Source organism: Podarcis vaucheri, assembly GCF_965113315.1.
Source record: "Podarcis vaucheri genome assembly, chromosome: 14".
In the NCBI taxonomy this organism is placed as follows: domain Eukaryota; kingdom Metazoa; phylum Chordata; class Lepidosauria; order Squamata; family Lacertidae; genus Podarcis; species Podarcis vaucheri.
Window position 1 is genome coordinate 6,094,736 of NC_138752.1, and position 17,787 is coordinate 6,112,522.

The following is a 17,787-nucleotide window of genomic DNA, read 5'->3' on the forward strand; positions in this document are numbered from 1 at the left end:
GAAAGTCAACTTCAGTATGCAATTTGTTAATGAGGCGTTTGCAATACCCAAATGCTTCATTAACAATAGCGGGCGATTTTAATGCTAGGGTGGGAATTGACAATGAACAATTAAGTAGCGCTTTAAATTGGAATATGGATGATATCGCACATTCAGTGAAAATGATTCTCTAGAGACAAGGTTATAAACAGGGAAGGTATATGCTTGCTCAAGTTGTGTAATAATTTTAATTTACTAATTGTGAATGGCTCAATAGATGGGGATAGAAATGGGGAATTTACATACTTCCCTCCAATGTAGTGTCACTGATTATAGTGTCTCTTGTGACACTGTAAATCTGATAGTTGACTTTAGAATTGGGACGCACACAGAAAGCGATCACCAACCACTGTTGATGTCTATAAATTTAAACTTTGATGTAGAAATAACTAATCGTAACAACACAAAATTTTGTCAATACAAGCAAATGGCCCAACTAAAATGGTCCCAGGAAATGAGTGTAGTAGTGGGGCAAAAACTCACAGCTGATTTTAGAAACCAGGTTCTCTCTAAAGAATATCAATTCTCATAGTGACATTCTGGAAGTATATAGTGAAATCTTCAAAACATTTGAAGAGCTTAACACTCCACCAAAAGTCGGGGCACTTAAAAACAGAACTGGTCCCTGGTTCAACGATGAATGTCTTCAACTTAAAAGAAAATGGCGCCAAATTTCAAAGATAACCATACCAAACTAGAACCCCCTACAGGTGGTTAACCCTTGTAAGACTTACTGCATAGTGGTCAGGAGTCAGGTATAGTCATTTCGGGTCCAATGCCTAAAGCCAATACCACTCGCATTCTGTAACCAATAAAGTTGTGGCCTTTTTTCACCCATTAACCGAAAATACTGGTGTCCACGTGTTTTATTCATCAAAGGAGGGAGTGTGGGATGTTGACGCGCAAGACCTTTTACTTAGATTAGTTACCAGGATGAAAAATCTAAACTTGCCAGGGAAAGAACAAATAGGTTTTTCCAAAGGCTACTCTATCTTAGACCATTGTCTCACAATGGTTGAAAAATATACACTTCAAAATCATTCCAAGATTTATGCAGCTTTCATAGATTTTCGTGGTGCCTTTGATTCAGTTGATTGTGTGATATTGTGGAGGAAGCTTGTAGAGTTAGGAGTTGATTAACACTTGCTGATCCTAATACAGAATTTATATGCTTTTAGCATCTGCCAAATCAAACTCAATGCCAAAGGTCCCCTCTCTTCCAACATCCCTAATATGAAAGGTGTAAAACATGGGTGTATTCTTGCCCCTTTTCTTTTTAATTTATTTTTTATCAGAGCACATTAAAAAAATAGAATGACATGCTCCCCAAATCAATCAAAACCCAGTTCCACTGCTACTGTATGTGGATGATGCAGCCTTGTTATCACTGACGAGGGTAGGTCTGGAACGTCTTTTACTCTTCCTGATTCCCTATTGTAAAACCAATAAATTTTCAATAAAATATGAGAAGAGAACAATTCTGGGAAAATTAGAGAAATGGGAAATAAGAGGACAAGGAATCCAGCTAGTAAAGATGCACAGATATCTCAGAATTTTATTCCAGATGGTTGGTCAAACCATCACACAAGTGCTATAAAACAAGCAAAGTGTACCTCCTTAGCAGTAGCTCGGTTTTCTTTTGAGAAAGGTAACCAATTTATATCAGTTGCTATTCAGATTTATCAAGCTAAAGTGTCATCCCAGCTGCTTTTTGGGATCCCAATCTGGATACAAGCCTATAATAGTGATTTAGATAAGATACACTCAAGTTTCTTGAGATGTATCCTGGGGCTCCCAAATTCAATCAAGTATGAGACGATGTGTGCAGAACTAGGTATACACACAATGGAATATTGGGCGATTGGGCGTGGTCCAGCACTATAAAATACTGGTTGCGTTGCCATTTTCCTTGCCAACCTTCGAGTCTGCTTTCTGACTTACTTAAGGACTCTTAGGAAACCAGGTGGTTCCAACTCTTACATAGCAAAATCAGATCTATTGGTACAGTGGTACCTTGGGTTTCCGGATGCCAGAAACCCAGAAGTAAGTGTTCCAGTTTGTGAACGTTTTTCGGAAGCCAAACATCCGACGTGGCTTCCAATTGAGTGCAGGAAGCTCCTGCAGCCAATCAGAAGCTGCACCTTGGTTTCCAAACAGTTTCGGGAATCAAACGGACTCCTGGAATGGATTAAGTTTGAGAACCAAGGTTCCACTGTGTTGAAACTAGATATTTGAACTCTTGTAAAATTCAAGTGAGCAATATATTTATCACAATATTCAAACCAGATTAAGGGACATTGAAAAACAAAATATTGAGTCAGCTGTAAATAAAATTTGCTCCCCTAGGTTCTATGGTTTAAATACAGATAACAGGGTCACTTATATGTCAAAATTAATAATTCCAGTCCAACACAGGGCCTTTATGTTAACCCGACTGAACATTTCCCCCTCAGCTTTTGTCAATGTCAGGGCAGATATTTAAACTTCCCCACAAATGATAAACATTGCAGTTGTTTTTTTTATGTGCCAGATACTGTAGAACTTAGGTATTCTTTTCTACTGTCCATTATACAACCAGCTATGCAAACTCATGCTATATCCCCTTTTTTTGGTACTCTTAACATCACGACACAATAAAAATATCAGAAGCTATCTGTCTGACATTAACCCGGAAGTAACTGCAAGGGAGGCTGAGTTTTTGTCAATAGTATCTCTTAGAGTGATGAATGTCTCTATTTAGCGGGAAGAAATCCCAATGAAAATCCTTGTCAATATATATTTTACATGCTGTTTATTTGTATATATTTTAAAATTTTACATATGGATGTTTTATGATGGCCTATACTTGGAATGCCTCACAAAGGTTCGACAAAGCAAGTAAGCAATTTGTTGCCCAACGCGGTGTTCCTGTTTGGCTTCTGCTTCTCATCCTTTCCTCTCCTCTCTCACTTGCTGAGCTGATGGGTTTTCTTTTTATTGCAGCTGTTTTTGCTGGAAGAGATGCGGGAGCGGAAGTACGATGGCTATGCCCGGGCCATCCAGAAGGCGTGGCGGAAATACGTGGCCAGGAAGAAATATGTACAGATGAGAGAAGAAGGTATGTCTCAGTTGCTAATAATGCAGTAACTCAGGACTTTGCCCCTGGCTGCTCCCGCCTGTCAGTATTTTTAGCTAGTGGGTGAAGTCAGCACTGTGATTGACAAGTGAGTTATTTGGACACTAGGCAGTAGGAATTCCTGGAGTCCTGAAGTGATTCTCTTTCTGTCCCCCCATTTTGTGCATATTCCTTGCTTCCTGCTCCTAGAAGTTATTTTCTGCAAGTAGTAATACAAAATAAGGGTGTATGTGTGTGTTACCCAATCGCCTCCCCAAATGGCAAATGCAGATTGTGAAAACTCTTCAAAGTGGCTAAGGCATGTCTGCTGCTGTGCAGGAACTGATATCCAGGCGCTCAGTAGGAATTCGCTGCATTGTTAACTTTCCAGAATAATGGTATATGTGTCTACTTAAGATGTAAGGCTCTTTGTGTTTAATGGAGCCTACTCCCAGGTTAAGTAGGTGCAGGGTCTCAGCCTGTGCATTGGTTTAAGGCTGGCATTGTGAAAAACAGGGGTATTGTGCCTTTAACAGCTCTGTTTCCACAGTCAGAACCTGTAGGACATAGCTTATTTCCCATAGTAAACATGAGGTTCTCTGAGGGTAAGGAGTAGAAAATCACTGTAATCACTGTAATTTTATGTTATTCACTCCCCTCTCTCCCCCCCCCTCTAGAAAAATGTAAATGGAATGCCATCTCCTTGTTTCTCAGAACTGTGAAACTCATCTTTATAATTGGGGCTGCAAAGTAACACTTCTTCCTCTCTCCCCGTTTTAAAGCCTCTGACCTGCTGCTGAACAAGAAGGAGAGAAGGAAAAACAGCATCAATAGGAACTTTGTGGGTGACTACATAGGCATGGAGGACCGCCCAGAGCTGCGGCAATTTGTGGGAAAGCGGGAAAAGATCGATTTTGCTGACACTGTCACCAAATACGACAGGAGGTTTAAGGTAGGAATGGGTCGGGGCAAAAGAACTACACAGTGAATTCTGCCTGGGCTGGCTGGGTCTCTGCGCCATCTTACATTTTTCCCTGTGGGCATCAGAATATATTGGGCTGTCCACTGGAAGCAAGTTCCATCTCACCCAGATGTCTCCTTATTTATTTCCAGATAATGGAACTTGAGGCCTAAAGCTAAATCAATCCTTATTCCTCATCTTAAAAAATTCTATTTAAATTGTAGGGACGTAAACACAGATCTGCTCTTATTTCCAGGGCATCAAACGAGACCTCATCCTCTCCCCAAAGTGTGTGTACCTGGTTGGGCGTGAAAAGGTGAAGCAAGGCCCAGAGAAAGGCCTGGTGAAAGAGGTGCTCAAGCGACGGATCGAGGTGGAAAGGATTCTCTCAGTTTCGCTAAGGTCAGTCCCACCTCCTCTTTTTTTCACAGGAATAGGCCAGTGGGGAAAGGGAGAGAGGAGGGGAGCTAAGTTGGGTGGGAGGCAAGGTCAGTGGGCAGTAGCAAGCTTTAAAGTTCCAGATATCTACCATTAAGTTCCCTTCTGGAGTTCTTTCTCGGCACAGGATACACAGCAAAATCTTTTCTAAGATTCATCCTCACTTCAACAACTCTCCAGCTGTGGGCCATTCCTCCAACAACACCCCCATCCAGTGGTATTCATAAATAAAATCCATTCAGCCTCGGTAAAGGGAGCACATAGCAAAACCCTGTTAAATTCCTTGAGAGCATAAATCAAAAGCCCCCCCCCCCCGGAGTATCAAACAGAGTAGCAACTACAGTCGTACCTTGTAAGTCAGACAGAATCCGTTCTGGAAGTCCGTTTGACTTCCAAAATATTCGGAAACCAAAGCGTGGCTTCTGATTGGCTCCTGCAGGAAGCTCCTGCAGCCAGTCAGAAGACGCAGAAACCTCATTGGACTTTCGGCTTCCAAAAATAGTTCACAAACCGGAACAGTCACTTCTGGGTTTGCGGTGTTCGGGAGCCAGAACATTCGAGAACTAAGCTGTTCGAAAACCAAGGTATGACTGTACATATCATAGAATCATAGAGTTGGAATAGACCACAAGGGCCATTGAGTCCAACCCCCTGCCAAGCAGGAAACACCATCAGAGCACTCCTGACATATGGTTGTCAAGCCTCTGCTTAAAGACCTCCAAAGAAGGAGACTCCACCACACTCCTTGGCAGCAAATTCCACTGTCGAACAGCTCTTACTGTCAGGAAGTTCTTCCTAATGTTTAGGTGGAATCTTCTTTCTTGTAGTTTGGATCCATTGCTCCGTGTCCGCTTCTCTGGAGCAGCAGAAAACAACCTTTCTCCCTCCTCTATGTGACATCCTTTTATATATTTGAACATGGCTATCATATCACCCCTTAACCTCCTCTTCTCCAGGCTAAACATGCCCAGCTCCCTTAACCGTTCCTCATAAGGCATCGTTTCCAGGCCTTTGACCATTTTGGTTGCCCTCCTCTGGACATTTCCAGTTTGTCAGTGTCCTTCTTGAACTGTGGTGCCCAGAACTGGACACAGTACTCCCGGTGAGGTCTGACCAGAGCAGAATACAGTGGCACTATTACTTCCCTTGATCTAGATGCTATACTCCTATTGATGCAGCCCAGAATTGCATTGGCTTTTTTAGCTGCCGCGTCACACTGTTGGCTCATGTCAAGTTTGCGGTCAACCAAGACTCCTAGATCCTTTTCACATGTACTGCTCTCAAGCCAGGTGTCACCCATCTTGTATTTGTGCCTCTCATTTTTTTTTTGCCCAAGTGCAATACTTTACATTTCTCCCTGTTAAAGTTCATCTTGCTTGTTTTGGCCCAGTTCTCTAATCTGTCAAGGTCGTTTTGAAGTGTGATCCTCTTCACCCCTCCCAGTTTGGTGTCATCTGCAAATTTGATCAGGATGCCCTTGAGTCCATCATCCAAGTCGTTGATAAAGATGTTGAATAAGACCAGGCCCAAGACAGAACCCTGTGGCACCCCACTAGTCACTCTTCTCCAGGATGAAGAGGAACCATTGATGAGCACCCTTTGGGTTCGGTCAGTCAGCCAGTTACAAATCCACTGAGTGGTAGCATAGTCAAGACTGCATTTTACCAGCTTCTTTACAAGAATATCATGGGGCACCTTGTCAAATGCCTTGCTGAAATCAAGGTAGGCTACATCCACTGCGTTCCCTTCATCTACTAGGCTTGTAATTCTGTCAAAAAACGAGATCAGGTTAGTCTGACATGACTTATTTTTCAGAAATCCATGCTGACTATTGGTGATCACAGCATTCCTTTCCATTTGGAAAGGAATCCAAATGGAAAGGCAGCTCCCCTTCTGCCTTTCAAGTTGGCAGACACGGGATGGCGCGACATTGCGGGATGCAGTGAACTCCCCAGGCCCCACTGAGGAACATCGGGAGGATTTCGGCCTCATCTCTGTCCCTTGCCTGAATTTCTTCGCAACCCCCAGAGGGCTATGAAGAACAACCACCACTGACTCGTAGGCGTGGCCGGAAACCACTACTTCCTGTTCTTGAAATACAAATATATTCATATCCTTCTGGCTAACTGCTGATTCCCATTTAGACTGATCAGGCACCTGTGTCTGATAGAATGAGCTGAACAGCAGGCGGAATGTAATTCATTCATTCACCTTCAGAACAGCTTGTATGCTTCTCTCATTCAACCAAGATACAGAGCAGTCAACCTCTTTTCCTCTAGGAGAGTGAGCTGCTTCTACTTCTCCAGCAGAGAACACTGTCAGCTCATTTCTGTCCGAAAGGGGGTTAGAGGAGAGGCCAGTTTTGAATTTCTTGTGACCCTGGCTTTTATTTCTGCAGCATGATGCAAGATGACCTCTTCGTCATTCATGAGCAAGAATATGACAGTCTCCTTGAGTCAGTCTTCAAGACGGAGTTTCTCAGCCTTTTGTCGAAGCGCTACGAGGAGAAAACACAAAGGAGGCTACCTCTCAAGTTTAGCAATACGTGAGTGACAGGCTTAACAGCAGCACTTTGCTCCTGTCAGGCTGAATCACATGAGTGGCCACAGCTGTGCCTTTAGGGGCGTCAGCAAAGGCAGTTGGAAGTATGGCCCTGAGATAACTCGTGATAATCACAGAGCACATGGTTGTTATCATTTATTTATTAAATTTATATACCACCTTTCATCTGAGGATCACAGGGTGGTTTACAATATAAAAATACAAATATACATAATGTAAAAAGGTAAAGGACCCCTGACACTTAAGTCCAGTTGCGAACAACTCTGGGGCTGCGGCGCTCATCTCGCTTTATTGGCCGAGGGAGCCAGCGTACAGCTTCTGGGTCATGTGGCCAGCATGACTAAGCTGCTTCTGGTGAACCAGAGCAGCACACGAAAACGCCGTTTACCTTCCCGCCGAAGCGGTACCTATTTATCTACTTGCACTTTGACGTGCTTTCGAACTGCTAGGTTGGCAGGAGCAGGGACCGAGCAACGGGAGCTCACCCCGTTGTGCGGATTCGAACCGCCGACCTTCTGATTGGCAAGTCCTAGGCTCTGTGTTTTAACCCACAGTGCCACCCGCATCCCGAGAAAGAGACCAACCCTGCAGTAAAGATGAACATCAGTGTGAGGAGGGTGTCAGCAGTTTCCTTACGGCATGCCTGAAATGACCTCCCCAGCTGGCTTTTGGGCCCAGTCATACAGCCCAGCCCTTTCACCAGGCTGAGCAGTCTGTTGAGGGAGGCGGGGTGTAGTGAGCTCACGTCCATTTGGTAGGAAGCACCAGAGTATGGCTTTCAGTTGCGATTTCTGGTTTCTGAATGAGGTTGAGGCCCTGCTTGAGCCTGGGAGAAGGAGGGCCAACCCGTTTCTCACCTGGGCAGTGCCCTTGGGGTGGCGTCTCTTTCCAGGGCTCGTTTTTCCAAGGTAGACCCCTTCCCCCCAGGCTACTGGAGTACTCAGTTCTGTGGGAAGGAGAGACCACAGCCAGGTCCTTCTGGTTGCAGGAATCGCCCCTCTCCCCACGGTTTCATCCCAGTCCAGCCCCAGGCCTTTTCCAGAAGCATGAGAAGGGATAGCTTTTTCCACAGCTGGGCTTGCAAGAAAATGGCAACCCCATTTATTTCCCTTTGTGGTGATGAGGAGGAGGGGGAACTCGCTCCGCTCTGTAAGAAGGAAGAGGGAGAAATAAATGCTCCGTAAGGAGGAAAAATAAATTCTGACACAAAGCCCACCATCCCAGAATGTTTGTTTTTTTAGGCAAGTCATTTCCCAGCTTGTGTAGGAGTCTCCAAAAAAAAGCAAGAAAAAAGGATAGTGAGTGCATTTTGCTGGTGTCATTTCCTGGCTGAGGCAGGGGGCTAGTGTTTTTGTAGCTCGGGGCTCGCTCTCTGTGTATCAGCTTGTTTGCTTTTTGTGCATGTCATTAAATGCATAATGCAAGGGTGGGCAAGTCTGCCGCCCAAAACACCCAGCAACCACATGATAGCAGCCCTGATGGGAGAGACATATTATTGTGCGGTGGGCATTCATTTCAGTGGAGCCTGACTTTAAATTTCACCTCCCACAGCAGCAGAGATTTTTCAGAATGTCAACAACTCTGCTCTTTAGAGATGAGACCAAACTTTGGGAAACAGACCCCACCTTTTGGGGTCGAGTGGGAATTCGTTTTCCGTGCCCCCAAATTATACAACGGTGGTGTCAGACCCTAGAGCCGCTTTCCTCAACCTGATGCTCCCCAAATATTTCGAGCTACAACTGAAGCTGTGATGCTGAAGCTGATGGGCTGCAATGGCTGCTCTCGGACATGTGGGTGCTATCCTTCTCATGCAAGTAACTGAGTTTTCCTGCTCACTTTGTTTCAGGCTTGAAGTGAAGCTAAAAAAGGAGAATTGGGGGCCCTGGAAGGCTGGTGGGTCCCGCCAGGTGCAGTTCAGCCAAGGCCAGGGAGACGTGGCCATTCTCAAGCCAAGTAATAAAGTGCTGCAGGTCAGCATCGGGCCTGGACTCCCAAAGAACTCCCGTACGTATGAAGTCCCCTGAGGTCGCAAGGAGGGGGGGAAGGAGGATCAGCAACCATGGCCACCTGGCCCCTGCTGCGCAGCTGCCTGAACAGGTGTTGCAACTTGCCTTGCAGGCCCCACCAGAAGGAATGTAACCCAAGGCAGGAGCTGTTCCAACAGGACCACACAGGGCCAGCACTACCCCATGAGGGCCGCACCGCCTCCCCCTGGTTTGTATTTTGGAGCAGATGTTGGCAAATGATGCTCTGGTTAAGGGAACAGACATGGCTAATCATGGAAGACTTCCGAACTCCTTGACTGGGGTGGGGGTGGGGAGGGCACCTTTGATGGTTGTCTTTTGCCCTCTTCTGGGGAGATTCCCATTTTAGGAAGAGCTTCCCTTTTCCTGGCAGCTATTTGGGCCCATCAAACTTACGTGGCTTTAAGGTTTAGTGGTCACACTTCCGTATTTTTTTTCTTAACATAGTGTGTGTGTTGTGTGTGTAGAACACATCAGGCCAAGTTCAAGGTGAGACTAATTTGCTTGCGTGATTGCCTTACCCCCCATGTGCCCCCTCAACTGCTTCATGCCGATTAATACTTCTTCCACAGTTGTGAGAAACGAACCTTTTAATGTGGCAGCTCCTACACTTTGGAGCTCCCTGCCTATAAGCATCACGCAGGCATCTTTGCCGCACTCTTTTCAGTGCTGCTTGAAACACCTTTGCTTAAGCAGGTCTATCCAGACATGTAGATATTAAGGCATTTTAATCATTTTTGATTGCTTTAGAAAGAATTAAAGTAGTTATCTTTAACTGTTCTTAATGATAATTTTAATATTGGTTGTATCCTGCTTAGAGGTTTTACTACAATTCAGTGGTATATAGATTTTGTAGTGATGTATGGAAGTGAGAGCTGGACCATAAAGAAGGCTGATCGCCGAAGAATTGATGCTTTTGAATTATGGTGCTGGAGGAGACTCTTGAGAGTCCCATGGACTGCAAGAAGATCAAACCTCTCCATTCTGAAGGAAATCAGCCCTGAGTGCTCACTGGAAGGACAGATCGTGAAGCTGAGGCTGCAATACTTTGGCCACCTCATGAGAAGAGAAGACTCCCTGGAAAAGACCCTGATGTTGGGAAAGATGGAGGGCACAAGGAGAAGGGGACGACAGAGAATGAGATGGTTGGATGGTGTTCTTGAAGCTACCAGCATGAGTCTGATCAAACTGCGGGAGGCAGTGGAGGACAGAAGTGCCTGGCGTGCTCTGGTCCATGGGGTCACAAAGAGTCGGACACGACTAAACGACTAAACAACAGATTTTGTAAAATAAAGTAAAAATAAAATAAGGGCATAAGACCCCTGCTGGATGAAGCCTGTGGCCCGTCTAGTCCAGCATCCTGTGTTCACAGTGGCCAACCAGATGCCCATTATGGGATGCCCACAAGCAAGAGCCTAGTGCAAGAGCAGCCTCTCCATTTGTGGTTCCAAGCAACTCGTATTCAGAGGCATATCGCCTCATGACAGTAGAGGCAGAATATAGCCACTGTGTCTAGCAGCCATTGATAGCCTTGCCTTCCATGCATTTGCCTAATCAACTGCGTCTTGTAGTAGCAAATTCCATCATTTAACAATGTGCTGTATCCATGGTTTCACTATGTGCCATATGAATAAGGACTTTCTTTTGTATGTCCTGAATCTCCCAGCATTCAGCTTGATTGGATAACCCTGTTGGATTCTAGCGTTAGGAAAGAGGGAGACCAGCCACTTTTTCCATGCCACACGTAATTTTGCACATTTTTGTATGTCTCCCAATTACTCAGCTTTTTTTCATGTTTAAAACCCCCCCACCAATTTGCAGCCTTTTTTCATCTTCCCTGTTTGATACCTCTTCAGTATGTTTTTCAGATGTAGCAATGAAAACCAGGTGTAGCATTGACTTCTTCTTTTATGATCAGCTTCCTCAAGCCATTTCTGTTCTTATTTCTAAAGGAAAGGCAGGGTACCGTATTTTTCGCTCTATAACACGCACCTGACCATAACACGCACATCGTTTTTAGAGGAGGAAAACAAGGGAAAAAATATTCTGAATGAAACAGTGGACGTATCATTTTTGTGCTTCATGCTGTGGCCACAGACATGTGATCTGATGGTGAATTTGGGGTGACCCAATGCAAAAATCCTGAGAATCCCTGTGGATCCATGCTTTGTAACCACGTTTTTGCACCATTGCAGCCCCAGGCAACAGTGGGTGCGTGATTTTTTTTTGGGGGGGGGGCAGGCTGTAGCCATGGACATGCTATGTGCTCTGATGGTGAATTTTGGCTGACCCAATGCAAAGATCCTGAGGATCCATGTGGATCCATGCTTTGTAACCACGTTTTTGCACCATTGCAGCCCCAGGCAACAATGGGTGTGTGATTTTGGGGGGGCAGGCTGTAGCCATGGACATGCTGTGTGCTCTGATGGTGAATTTGGGGTGACCCAATGCAAAGATCCTGAGGATCCATGTGGATCCATGCTTTGTAACCACATTTTAAGTGGGGAGGGAAGGAAAAACACAGAAGGCTAAGAATGCAGGAGAGGGCTATAACGTGAGGAAAGGAAGGCAAAAGTTTCCCCCCACCCACCCACACAAGCCAGCCACTGTTTAAGGATTTCATCCTTTTAAATGGAAGAAAGCATATTTGAATGCTGTGTGTCTCCAAAAACAAAAAGCAGGAAGTCAAATCAGAATTTTAAGCCGAACCTGTAATCTCTCTTCCCTTCACAAACATTGTTCCCTCCGGAGCAGGGAGAGGAATTAGAGGGACGCTCTGCTTTTCCTCTCTACTTGCCTGGAGGGGAGGGGCTTTCCCTGCTCTTTGTTCCGTTTGAGCAAACACAGCAACGAAACAGAGAGGGCAGGCAGTAAGACCCTGAGGCAGAATGCAGGAAAGCAACAGCTTCCTGTCTCACGGAGCTCCCTTCTCCCTGAAGCGCGGTTTGATTTTTGCCTTATTTTTCGGCTCCAGGGACCACACATTCGCTGCATAACACGCACAGACATTTCCCCTTCCTTTTTAGGAGAAAAAATCTGCGTGTTATAGAGCGAAAAATACGGTATATATATTTTTAACAAATGAAGTCCCAAAGTTTGCCACACTGGTGTTTCTTTTCCAAAGCAACTGCCGTCGCCTATGAATGTTTGGTGAGGGTGTTATACACTAGCCATGAAAGCTGAGAGAGGCAAAATTTCAAAGCTAAAGGAAGGTAGAGCTGGAAAAGCGATTTAAAAAATGCAACCAGAATTACCAAGAGATTGGAATACAGTGAGCTGCCTTATCAAGAGTCGAATCCTTGATCTATCTTTCTCATTCTTGTTGACGCTTAACTGGCAGCCTCTGCTCCCAGGGTTTCAGGCCAGAGTCCTTTCCCCCTCGTGCCGGGAGATGCTGCGCCAGGGATTAAACCTGGGTGCTTCTGCATGCCAAGGCTGTGCTCTGCTATGGAGCCACTTTCTTCTTACATAGGAAGAAGGGCTAAAACATTTAGGGACTGAGCTGCTGTTGCTTTGAAAGACAGCTGGGGGAGGAGAACATGATAGAGGATTATACAACAGTGCTTGAAGAGAATTTTTTCTCCCTTTCTCTTACATTGCTAGAACTCAAGGCCATCTGCTGAAGTTGGCAGTAGATGCAAAAGGCTTGCACCGTACATAGTTAACGAAAGGAGCTGCCTGCTGCGGCTGCAAAATGTGCTGTGATGGTCACTGGCTTACATGGCTTTAGAAGAGGATTAGGCATTGTAATGGAGGAAGAGGTCTGTCAGCAGTTATTGGCCATATTGGTTAAGCTTCCATGTTCAGAGGCGGCGGCAGCGTGACATTTAATACCAGTTAGTGGGAGGAGCAGCAGCAGGAGTTGGCTTCCCCAAAACATCTGGTTGTCCACCGCAGGAAGGAAGGTGTTGGGTGAGAGGGTTCTATGCTGGCTTAAAGGGGCAAGGCCTGCTTTTGGTGGCTTTATGAAGACTGGGCAGAATTTAACTGGGAGAATTTTCAAATGACTAGTCTCTTGAAGCAAAAGCAACAAAGAGTCCTGTGGCACCTTAAAGACTAACAAAGAACCATCAGTAGATATGCCATAATCCACAAGTCTTGTGCCACAAGACTCCTTGTTGTAACTGGGACAGAAGTTATCCAGACTTAGAAAGGTATTCTGAGGGGGTTCCCTGTGAATGGAGGGTGTGGGCTCCCCCAGGCTCACGTCTTGAACTATTTCTAGGTCTTCATCAGAATGGGGTGATAAAAATCCCACAGCACACACCCCACCCTCAAGGCCTCACGAGCCAGCGAGCCAGCCAGAGAAGCCTGTACACCAGTATGGCGCAGCCCCCATTGCCTCAGGTCTTGGGTGGATCAGATCGAATTTCCCAGCAGCCAGACAGCTTGGACTTCCTCAAGGTCCCAGACCAAGGGGCAGCCGGGTAAGTGCACCGTCCAATACATTTCCAATACATTTAAGTGGCTAGCTTGCTTGTCTAAAGTCAGGCAGCTGATTGGCTGAAGGGTTGTTCCTGTGTTCATGAAGTAGGTCTTCTGTGCATGGCAGTTTCTATGAACTGCAGTGGAGAATCTGGTGTCCTGTCAATTCTGTGTTCTGTAGAGTGCATCATAGAGGCATCTTTTGACAGGTGGGCCCTTGATAGAGGCCGGTCATGATCCAGAGAAGCACACGTGTCAGGCCTGCTCCCCAGCTCTCTGTACCTTTTTGGGCAGCAACAGAAACCTGATCCATGCATCACTCCTATGTAGGGTATACTTGAGGGTTTTTTTAAACAACAACAACTGTTTGTTGAGTCTAGTTGCCTATGTAGGAAGGCCAGCACACAGGTGCCTCTTCACATGCGGGGGCTCCATGACTAGAAAACCATGCTTTTCTTTAAAAAGTCTATGCCAGGGCAAAGCTAAAATGCAGGCCCCTGCCCTGGGTCTCTAGGTGGCCGTGCCTTACACACAGATAACACATCCATAGGGCTAGAATCTCTCTTTATATAGAGGTTTCAAGATGTTGAGAAATCTGGCTTAGAGTAGATAACTTCATCTCATTTTGCTGTAAAATGGAACATGGGAAGCTGCCTTTATAACGAGTCAGACCACTGGTGCGCCTGCACTGAGCATTATTACTTGGCAATGACTCTTGATGGTTTCAGAGAGGGGTCTTTGCCAGCCACACTGGGGAATGTGGGAGATTGAACCAGGGACCTTCTGCATGAATAGCATGTTCCCTATCACTGAGCTATGATTCACTCCTAAATATTAACATGCACAGGTTTCCTAGCAATGTTTCCTGCCATCCTTTCCCCCCCAAAGTGAACATGGGTTCTTTTCCCTGCAAAGCATGTGCTATGTCAGGGAGCTACGACTCATTCTCTCATACATGTGTATTTTTCAGTCTTTTATTTTAAAAAAAATCATTTGCAGGGAAATAATTTCAGTGTACAGAACTGTACAGTGTACAGTAGGTTGGAGATGAATGTGATTTGAGGTGGCGCAGGTCCCTGCAGCCATTCTTCCTGGCTCAGATGATCAATGTGTCTCTTATCTGATTTACAGATGTGGAAGGCACAAGTACTGTTTTGAAACCATCTGTTGGGAGAGCAGCAGGAGATGCAGTTTATGCTGTGGAGGGGTTAACTTTGTACAGTGGCCAGCAGTGCCACCTGCTGTTTATTCAGAATGACTGCATGCTTTCTGATAGCAATCCACTCATTCTACCTTTAATTCATGGGTTCACATTTAATAAATTAGTAGATTGTATATTTTTATAAGAAGATGTGGAGTTCAAAGAGTCCTATTAGATGAGACCAAAAGTTCTTAGTCCAGAACAGGCATAGGCAAACTCAGCCCTCCAGATGTTTTGGAACTACAACTCCCATCATCCCTGGCCACTTGTCCTGTTACCTAGGGATGATGGGAGTTGTAGTCCCAAAACATCTGGAGGGCCAAGTTTGCCTATGCCCGGTCCAGAATCTTCTTCCTCACCCCTTGGGTGCCTCTTATTCTAAGTGCCCAGGTGTGGCAATGAATTGTGGCTGCCAAGCCTAATGACTTTCCTGTGCATCTCTGCAGCGTTCGCAGGCAGACTACAAACCGGCCGCCACCTGCAGGGGGCAGACCCAAGCCACAGCCGAAACCAAAGCCTCAGGTACCCCAGTGCAGGGCGCTGTATGCCTACGATGCTCAGGACACAGATGAACTCAGCTTTAATGCCAATGATGTTATTGATATCATCAAAGAAGGTAAGGCCTCTTTGTTTTTACATTTTCTATTACCACTGGTGAGAATATTGAAAATATGTTCCATCTTCTAGAACAGGCATAGGCAAACTCGGCCCTCCAGATGTTTTGGGACTACAACTCCCATCATCCCTGACCACTGGTCCTGTTGGCTAGGGATGATGGGAGTTGCAGTCCCAAAACATCTGGAGGGCCGAGTTTGCCTATGCCTGTTCTAGAAGGACCCCCCCCCCCACCTCCGCTCCAGAGAAGCATCTGGAAGCTTTGTGCCTCTGCTTCTAGTTAAGCAGTTTGGTTAACCATCCAAACAGGGAAATGTGATTTAACCTTAACCGTGGTTAGTTGTGGAGCTGTTTTATAGCCAACTTCATAAACCATGGTTTGAAGCAGACCTAGTACCCAGCCAGTTAATATTAAACTACAATACTATTTGGACTACATGGGAAATGGTTTAACTAAAATCTAAAGCTTTCAAACTCTTCTTTGGCTCTGTGGGAGAAGGAAAGAGACCAGGAAGACTCATTCACATGCACAGTGCAAGGGTGGGGAACCTTTGGCCCTCCAGATGTTGCTGAACTACAACTCCCATTATCCCTAACCATTGGCCATACTTGCTGCAGCTGGTGGGAGTTATAGTTTAGCAACACCTGGAGGGTCAAAGGTTCCCCACACCTGGCTTAGCGGTTTGTGCAAATATGGCCACTCTCTTTTACCATCTCCCAGTTTTATTTATCTGATAAGTTCATTCTCACAAAGGTTAATGGCAGCATTTTGCTCCCACCCCTAGTTTTCTTTTAAACCAAGTCACTCCTGACGTAGACATTTCCACAGCAGCAAGTTTGGAGAAGCGTACGTTGGGACAACCCACAGATTTGCTTCTAAACTCACTCCCTTTCTTTTCCAGATCCCTCAGGCTGGTGGACAGGCAGGTTAAGAGGGAAAAAAGGACTCTTCCCAAACAATTATGTGACCAAAGTATAATCCTGCAGCCCCCTCAAGAGGCCCTTGCGACCGTAAAGGTGCTGCCGGTTGTGCTTTTCCAGCTGCTGTGGTCTCCTTGTAAAGCTACAGTTCTGTGCAGCGTCGATAATAGACAGCAGTCGCTCCATCAGTGAAATTGAAAGGCAAAAGATGGAAGAGGGGGAAGTCCCCATGTTTACTCTCCAAAAAGCCAAAGCCGATGTGTCAGCTGCCCACGGTACCAAACCAAGGAATTATTTATTTTACGGAATGCTTTTTTCTCATGAAGGAAGAAGAGTGTGTTTAAATTCCATTCTTTTTTTAAAAAATGCCTGAAAATAGCAAGGTGCTCTGTGAGGACTTTGGAAGAGTTACATACACACTTTTTACAAGTGCCTTTAGTTGCTCTGGTGACTTTCTTCTAAATTATGTAACAAAATAATGGCATTATTATGCACATTTCCTCTGTTGATGACTTTGCGGACGATCACAGTAATAAGTTATGCTGCTACCTGCCTTAGAATAGTAGGATTCTATTTCTTCTTGGACTCTTGTCATTCTCTTCCCCCAAGCATGTATTTTAAAAGGCCTCACAGCAAGCCTGACCAGGTTTACTTGGGAGCTACAATGATTCTGCAAGGGCACTGCGACCAAAGAAAGGCAGCCTTGTATGCTGTAAATGGTTTGCGTTTATGTTGACTTGTTAATGTGGCTGGCCCATGTTGGTTTTTATTATTGATGCATCTGTTTGGGTTGGGGGGGGGAACCTTCCCAAGGAAGCTTTGTGCATTTAATGAATAGAACTTACAAAATATACATTTTAAAAAATCAAATAACAGGCAAACCTGTATGAATGTACACAGCAGTAACCCACTGTACTTAATGATAAAGGTAGCTCAGTTAGCATTTGGGGGCCGGGTATTTCTACCTATGCACTATTCTTTAAGGATAAAGTCAGTGTTACAAAACCTTGATTAAGCCCAGCTGCCTTTCCCATCAGCCACAAAAGCTGTTGCTTACCCAATGCATGTTAATTTATCCATTCTCTTCTCAACCATCATCAATAAAAACATAGGAACTACCACAGCAGTGTGGGGGGCTTTTATCGCAAGTAGGAATTATACTCTGTTAGTGGGAAGTACTGTTTAACAGTACACATTGCAGCTGAAGCATAAACGGTGTTCCGAGAAAGGGACCGCAGCGTAGTGGCAGAGTAGCTGCTTTGTACACAGGGGGACCAAGACATACCGTGTTTTTCGCTCGATAACACGCACCTGAACATAACACGCACATAGTTTTTAGAGGAGGAAAACAAGAAAAAAAATCTGAATGAAACAGTGGATGTATCATTTTTGTGCTTCATGCTGTGGCCACAGACATGTGATTTGACGGTGAGTTTGGGGTAGCCCAATGCAAAGATCCTGAGGATCCATGTGGATCCGTGCTTTGTAACCACGTTTTAAGTGGGGA

At 45.2% G+C, this 17,787-nt stretch overlaps 1 protein-coding gene across 1 annotated transcript in view; it reads left to right on the forward strand.

The window, feature by feature from the left end:
• MYO1E (myosin IE) overlaps positions 1–17,401 on the forward strand; it is an 81,571-nt gene extending 64,170 nt beyond the window's left edge. The window contains exons 19-27 of the mRNA XM_082198370.1: positions 3,022–3,136; positions 3,916–4,085; positions 4,351–4,496; positions 6,931–7,077; positions 8,941–9,098; positions 9,213–9,308; positions 13,344–13,545; positions 15,191–15,360; positions 16,262–17,401. Of these exons, the coding sequence (XP_082054496.1) occupies positions 3,022–3,136; positions 3,916–4,085; positions 4,351–4,496; positions 6,931–7,077; positions 8,941–9,098; positions 9,213–9,308; positions 13,344–13,545; positions 15,191–15,360; positions 16,262–16,338 (1,281 nt within the window). The 3' untranslated portion in view covers positions 16,339–17,401. The remainder of the gene's footprint in view (positions 1–3,021; positions 3,137–3,915; positions 4,086–4,350; positions 4,497–6,930; positions 7,078–8,940; positions 9,099–9,212; positions 9,309–13,343; positions 13,546–15,190; positions 15,361–16,261) is intronic.
• Positions 17,402–17,787: the final 386 nt, after the last annotated feature.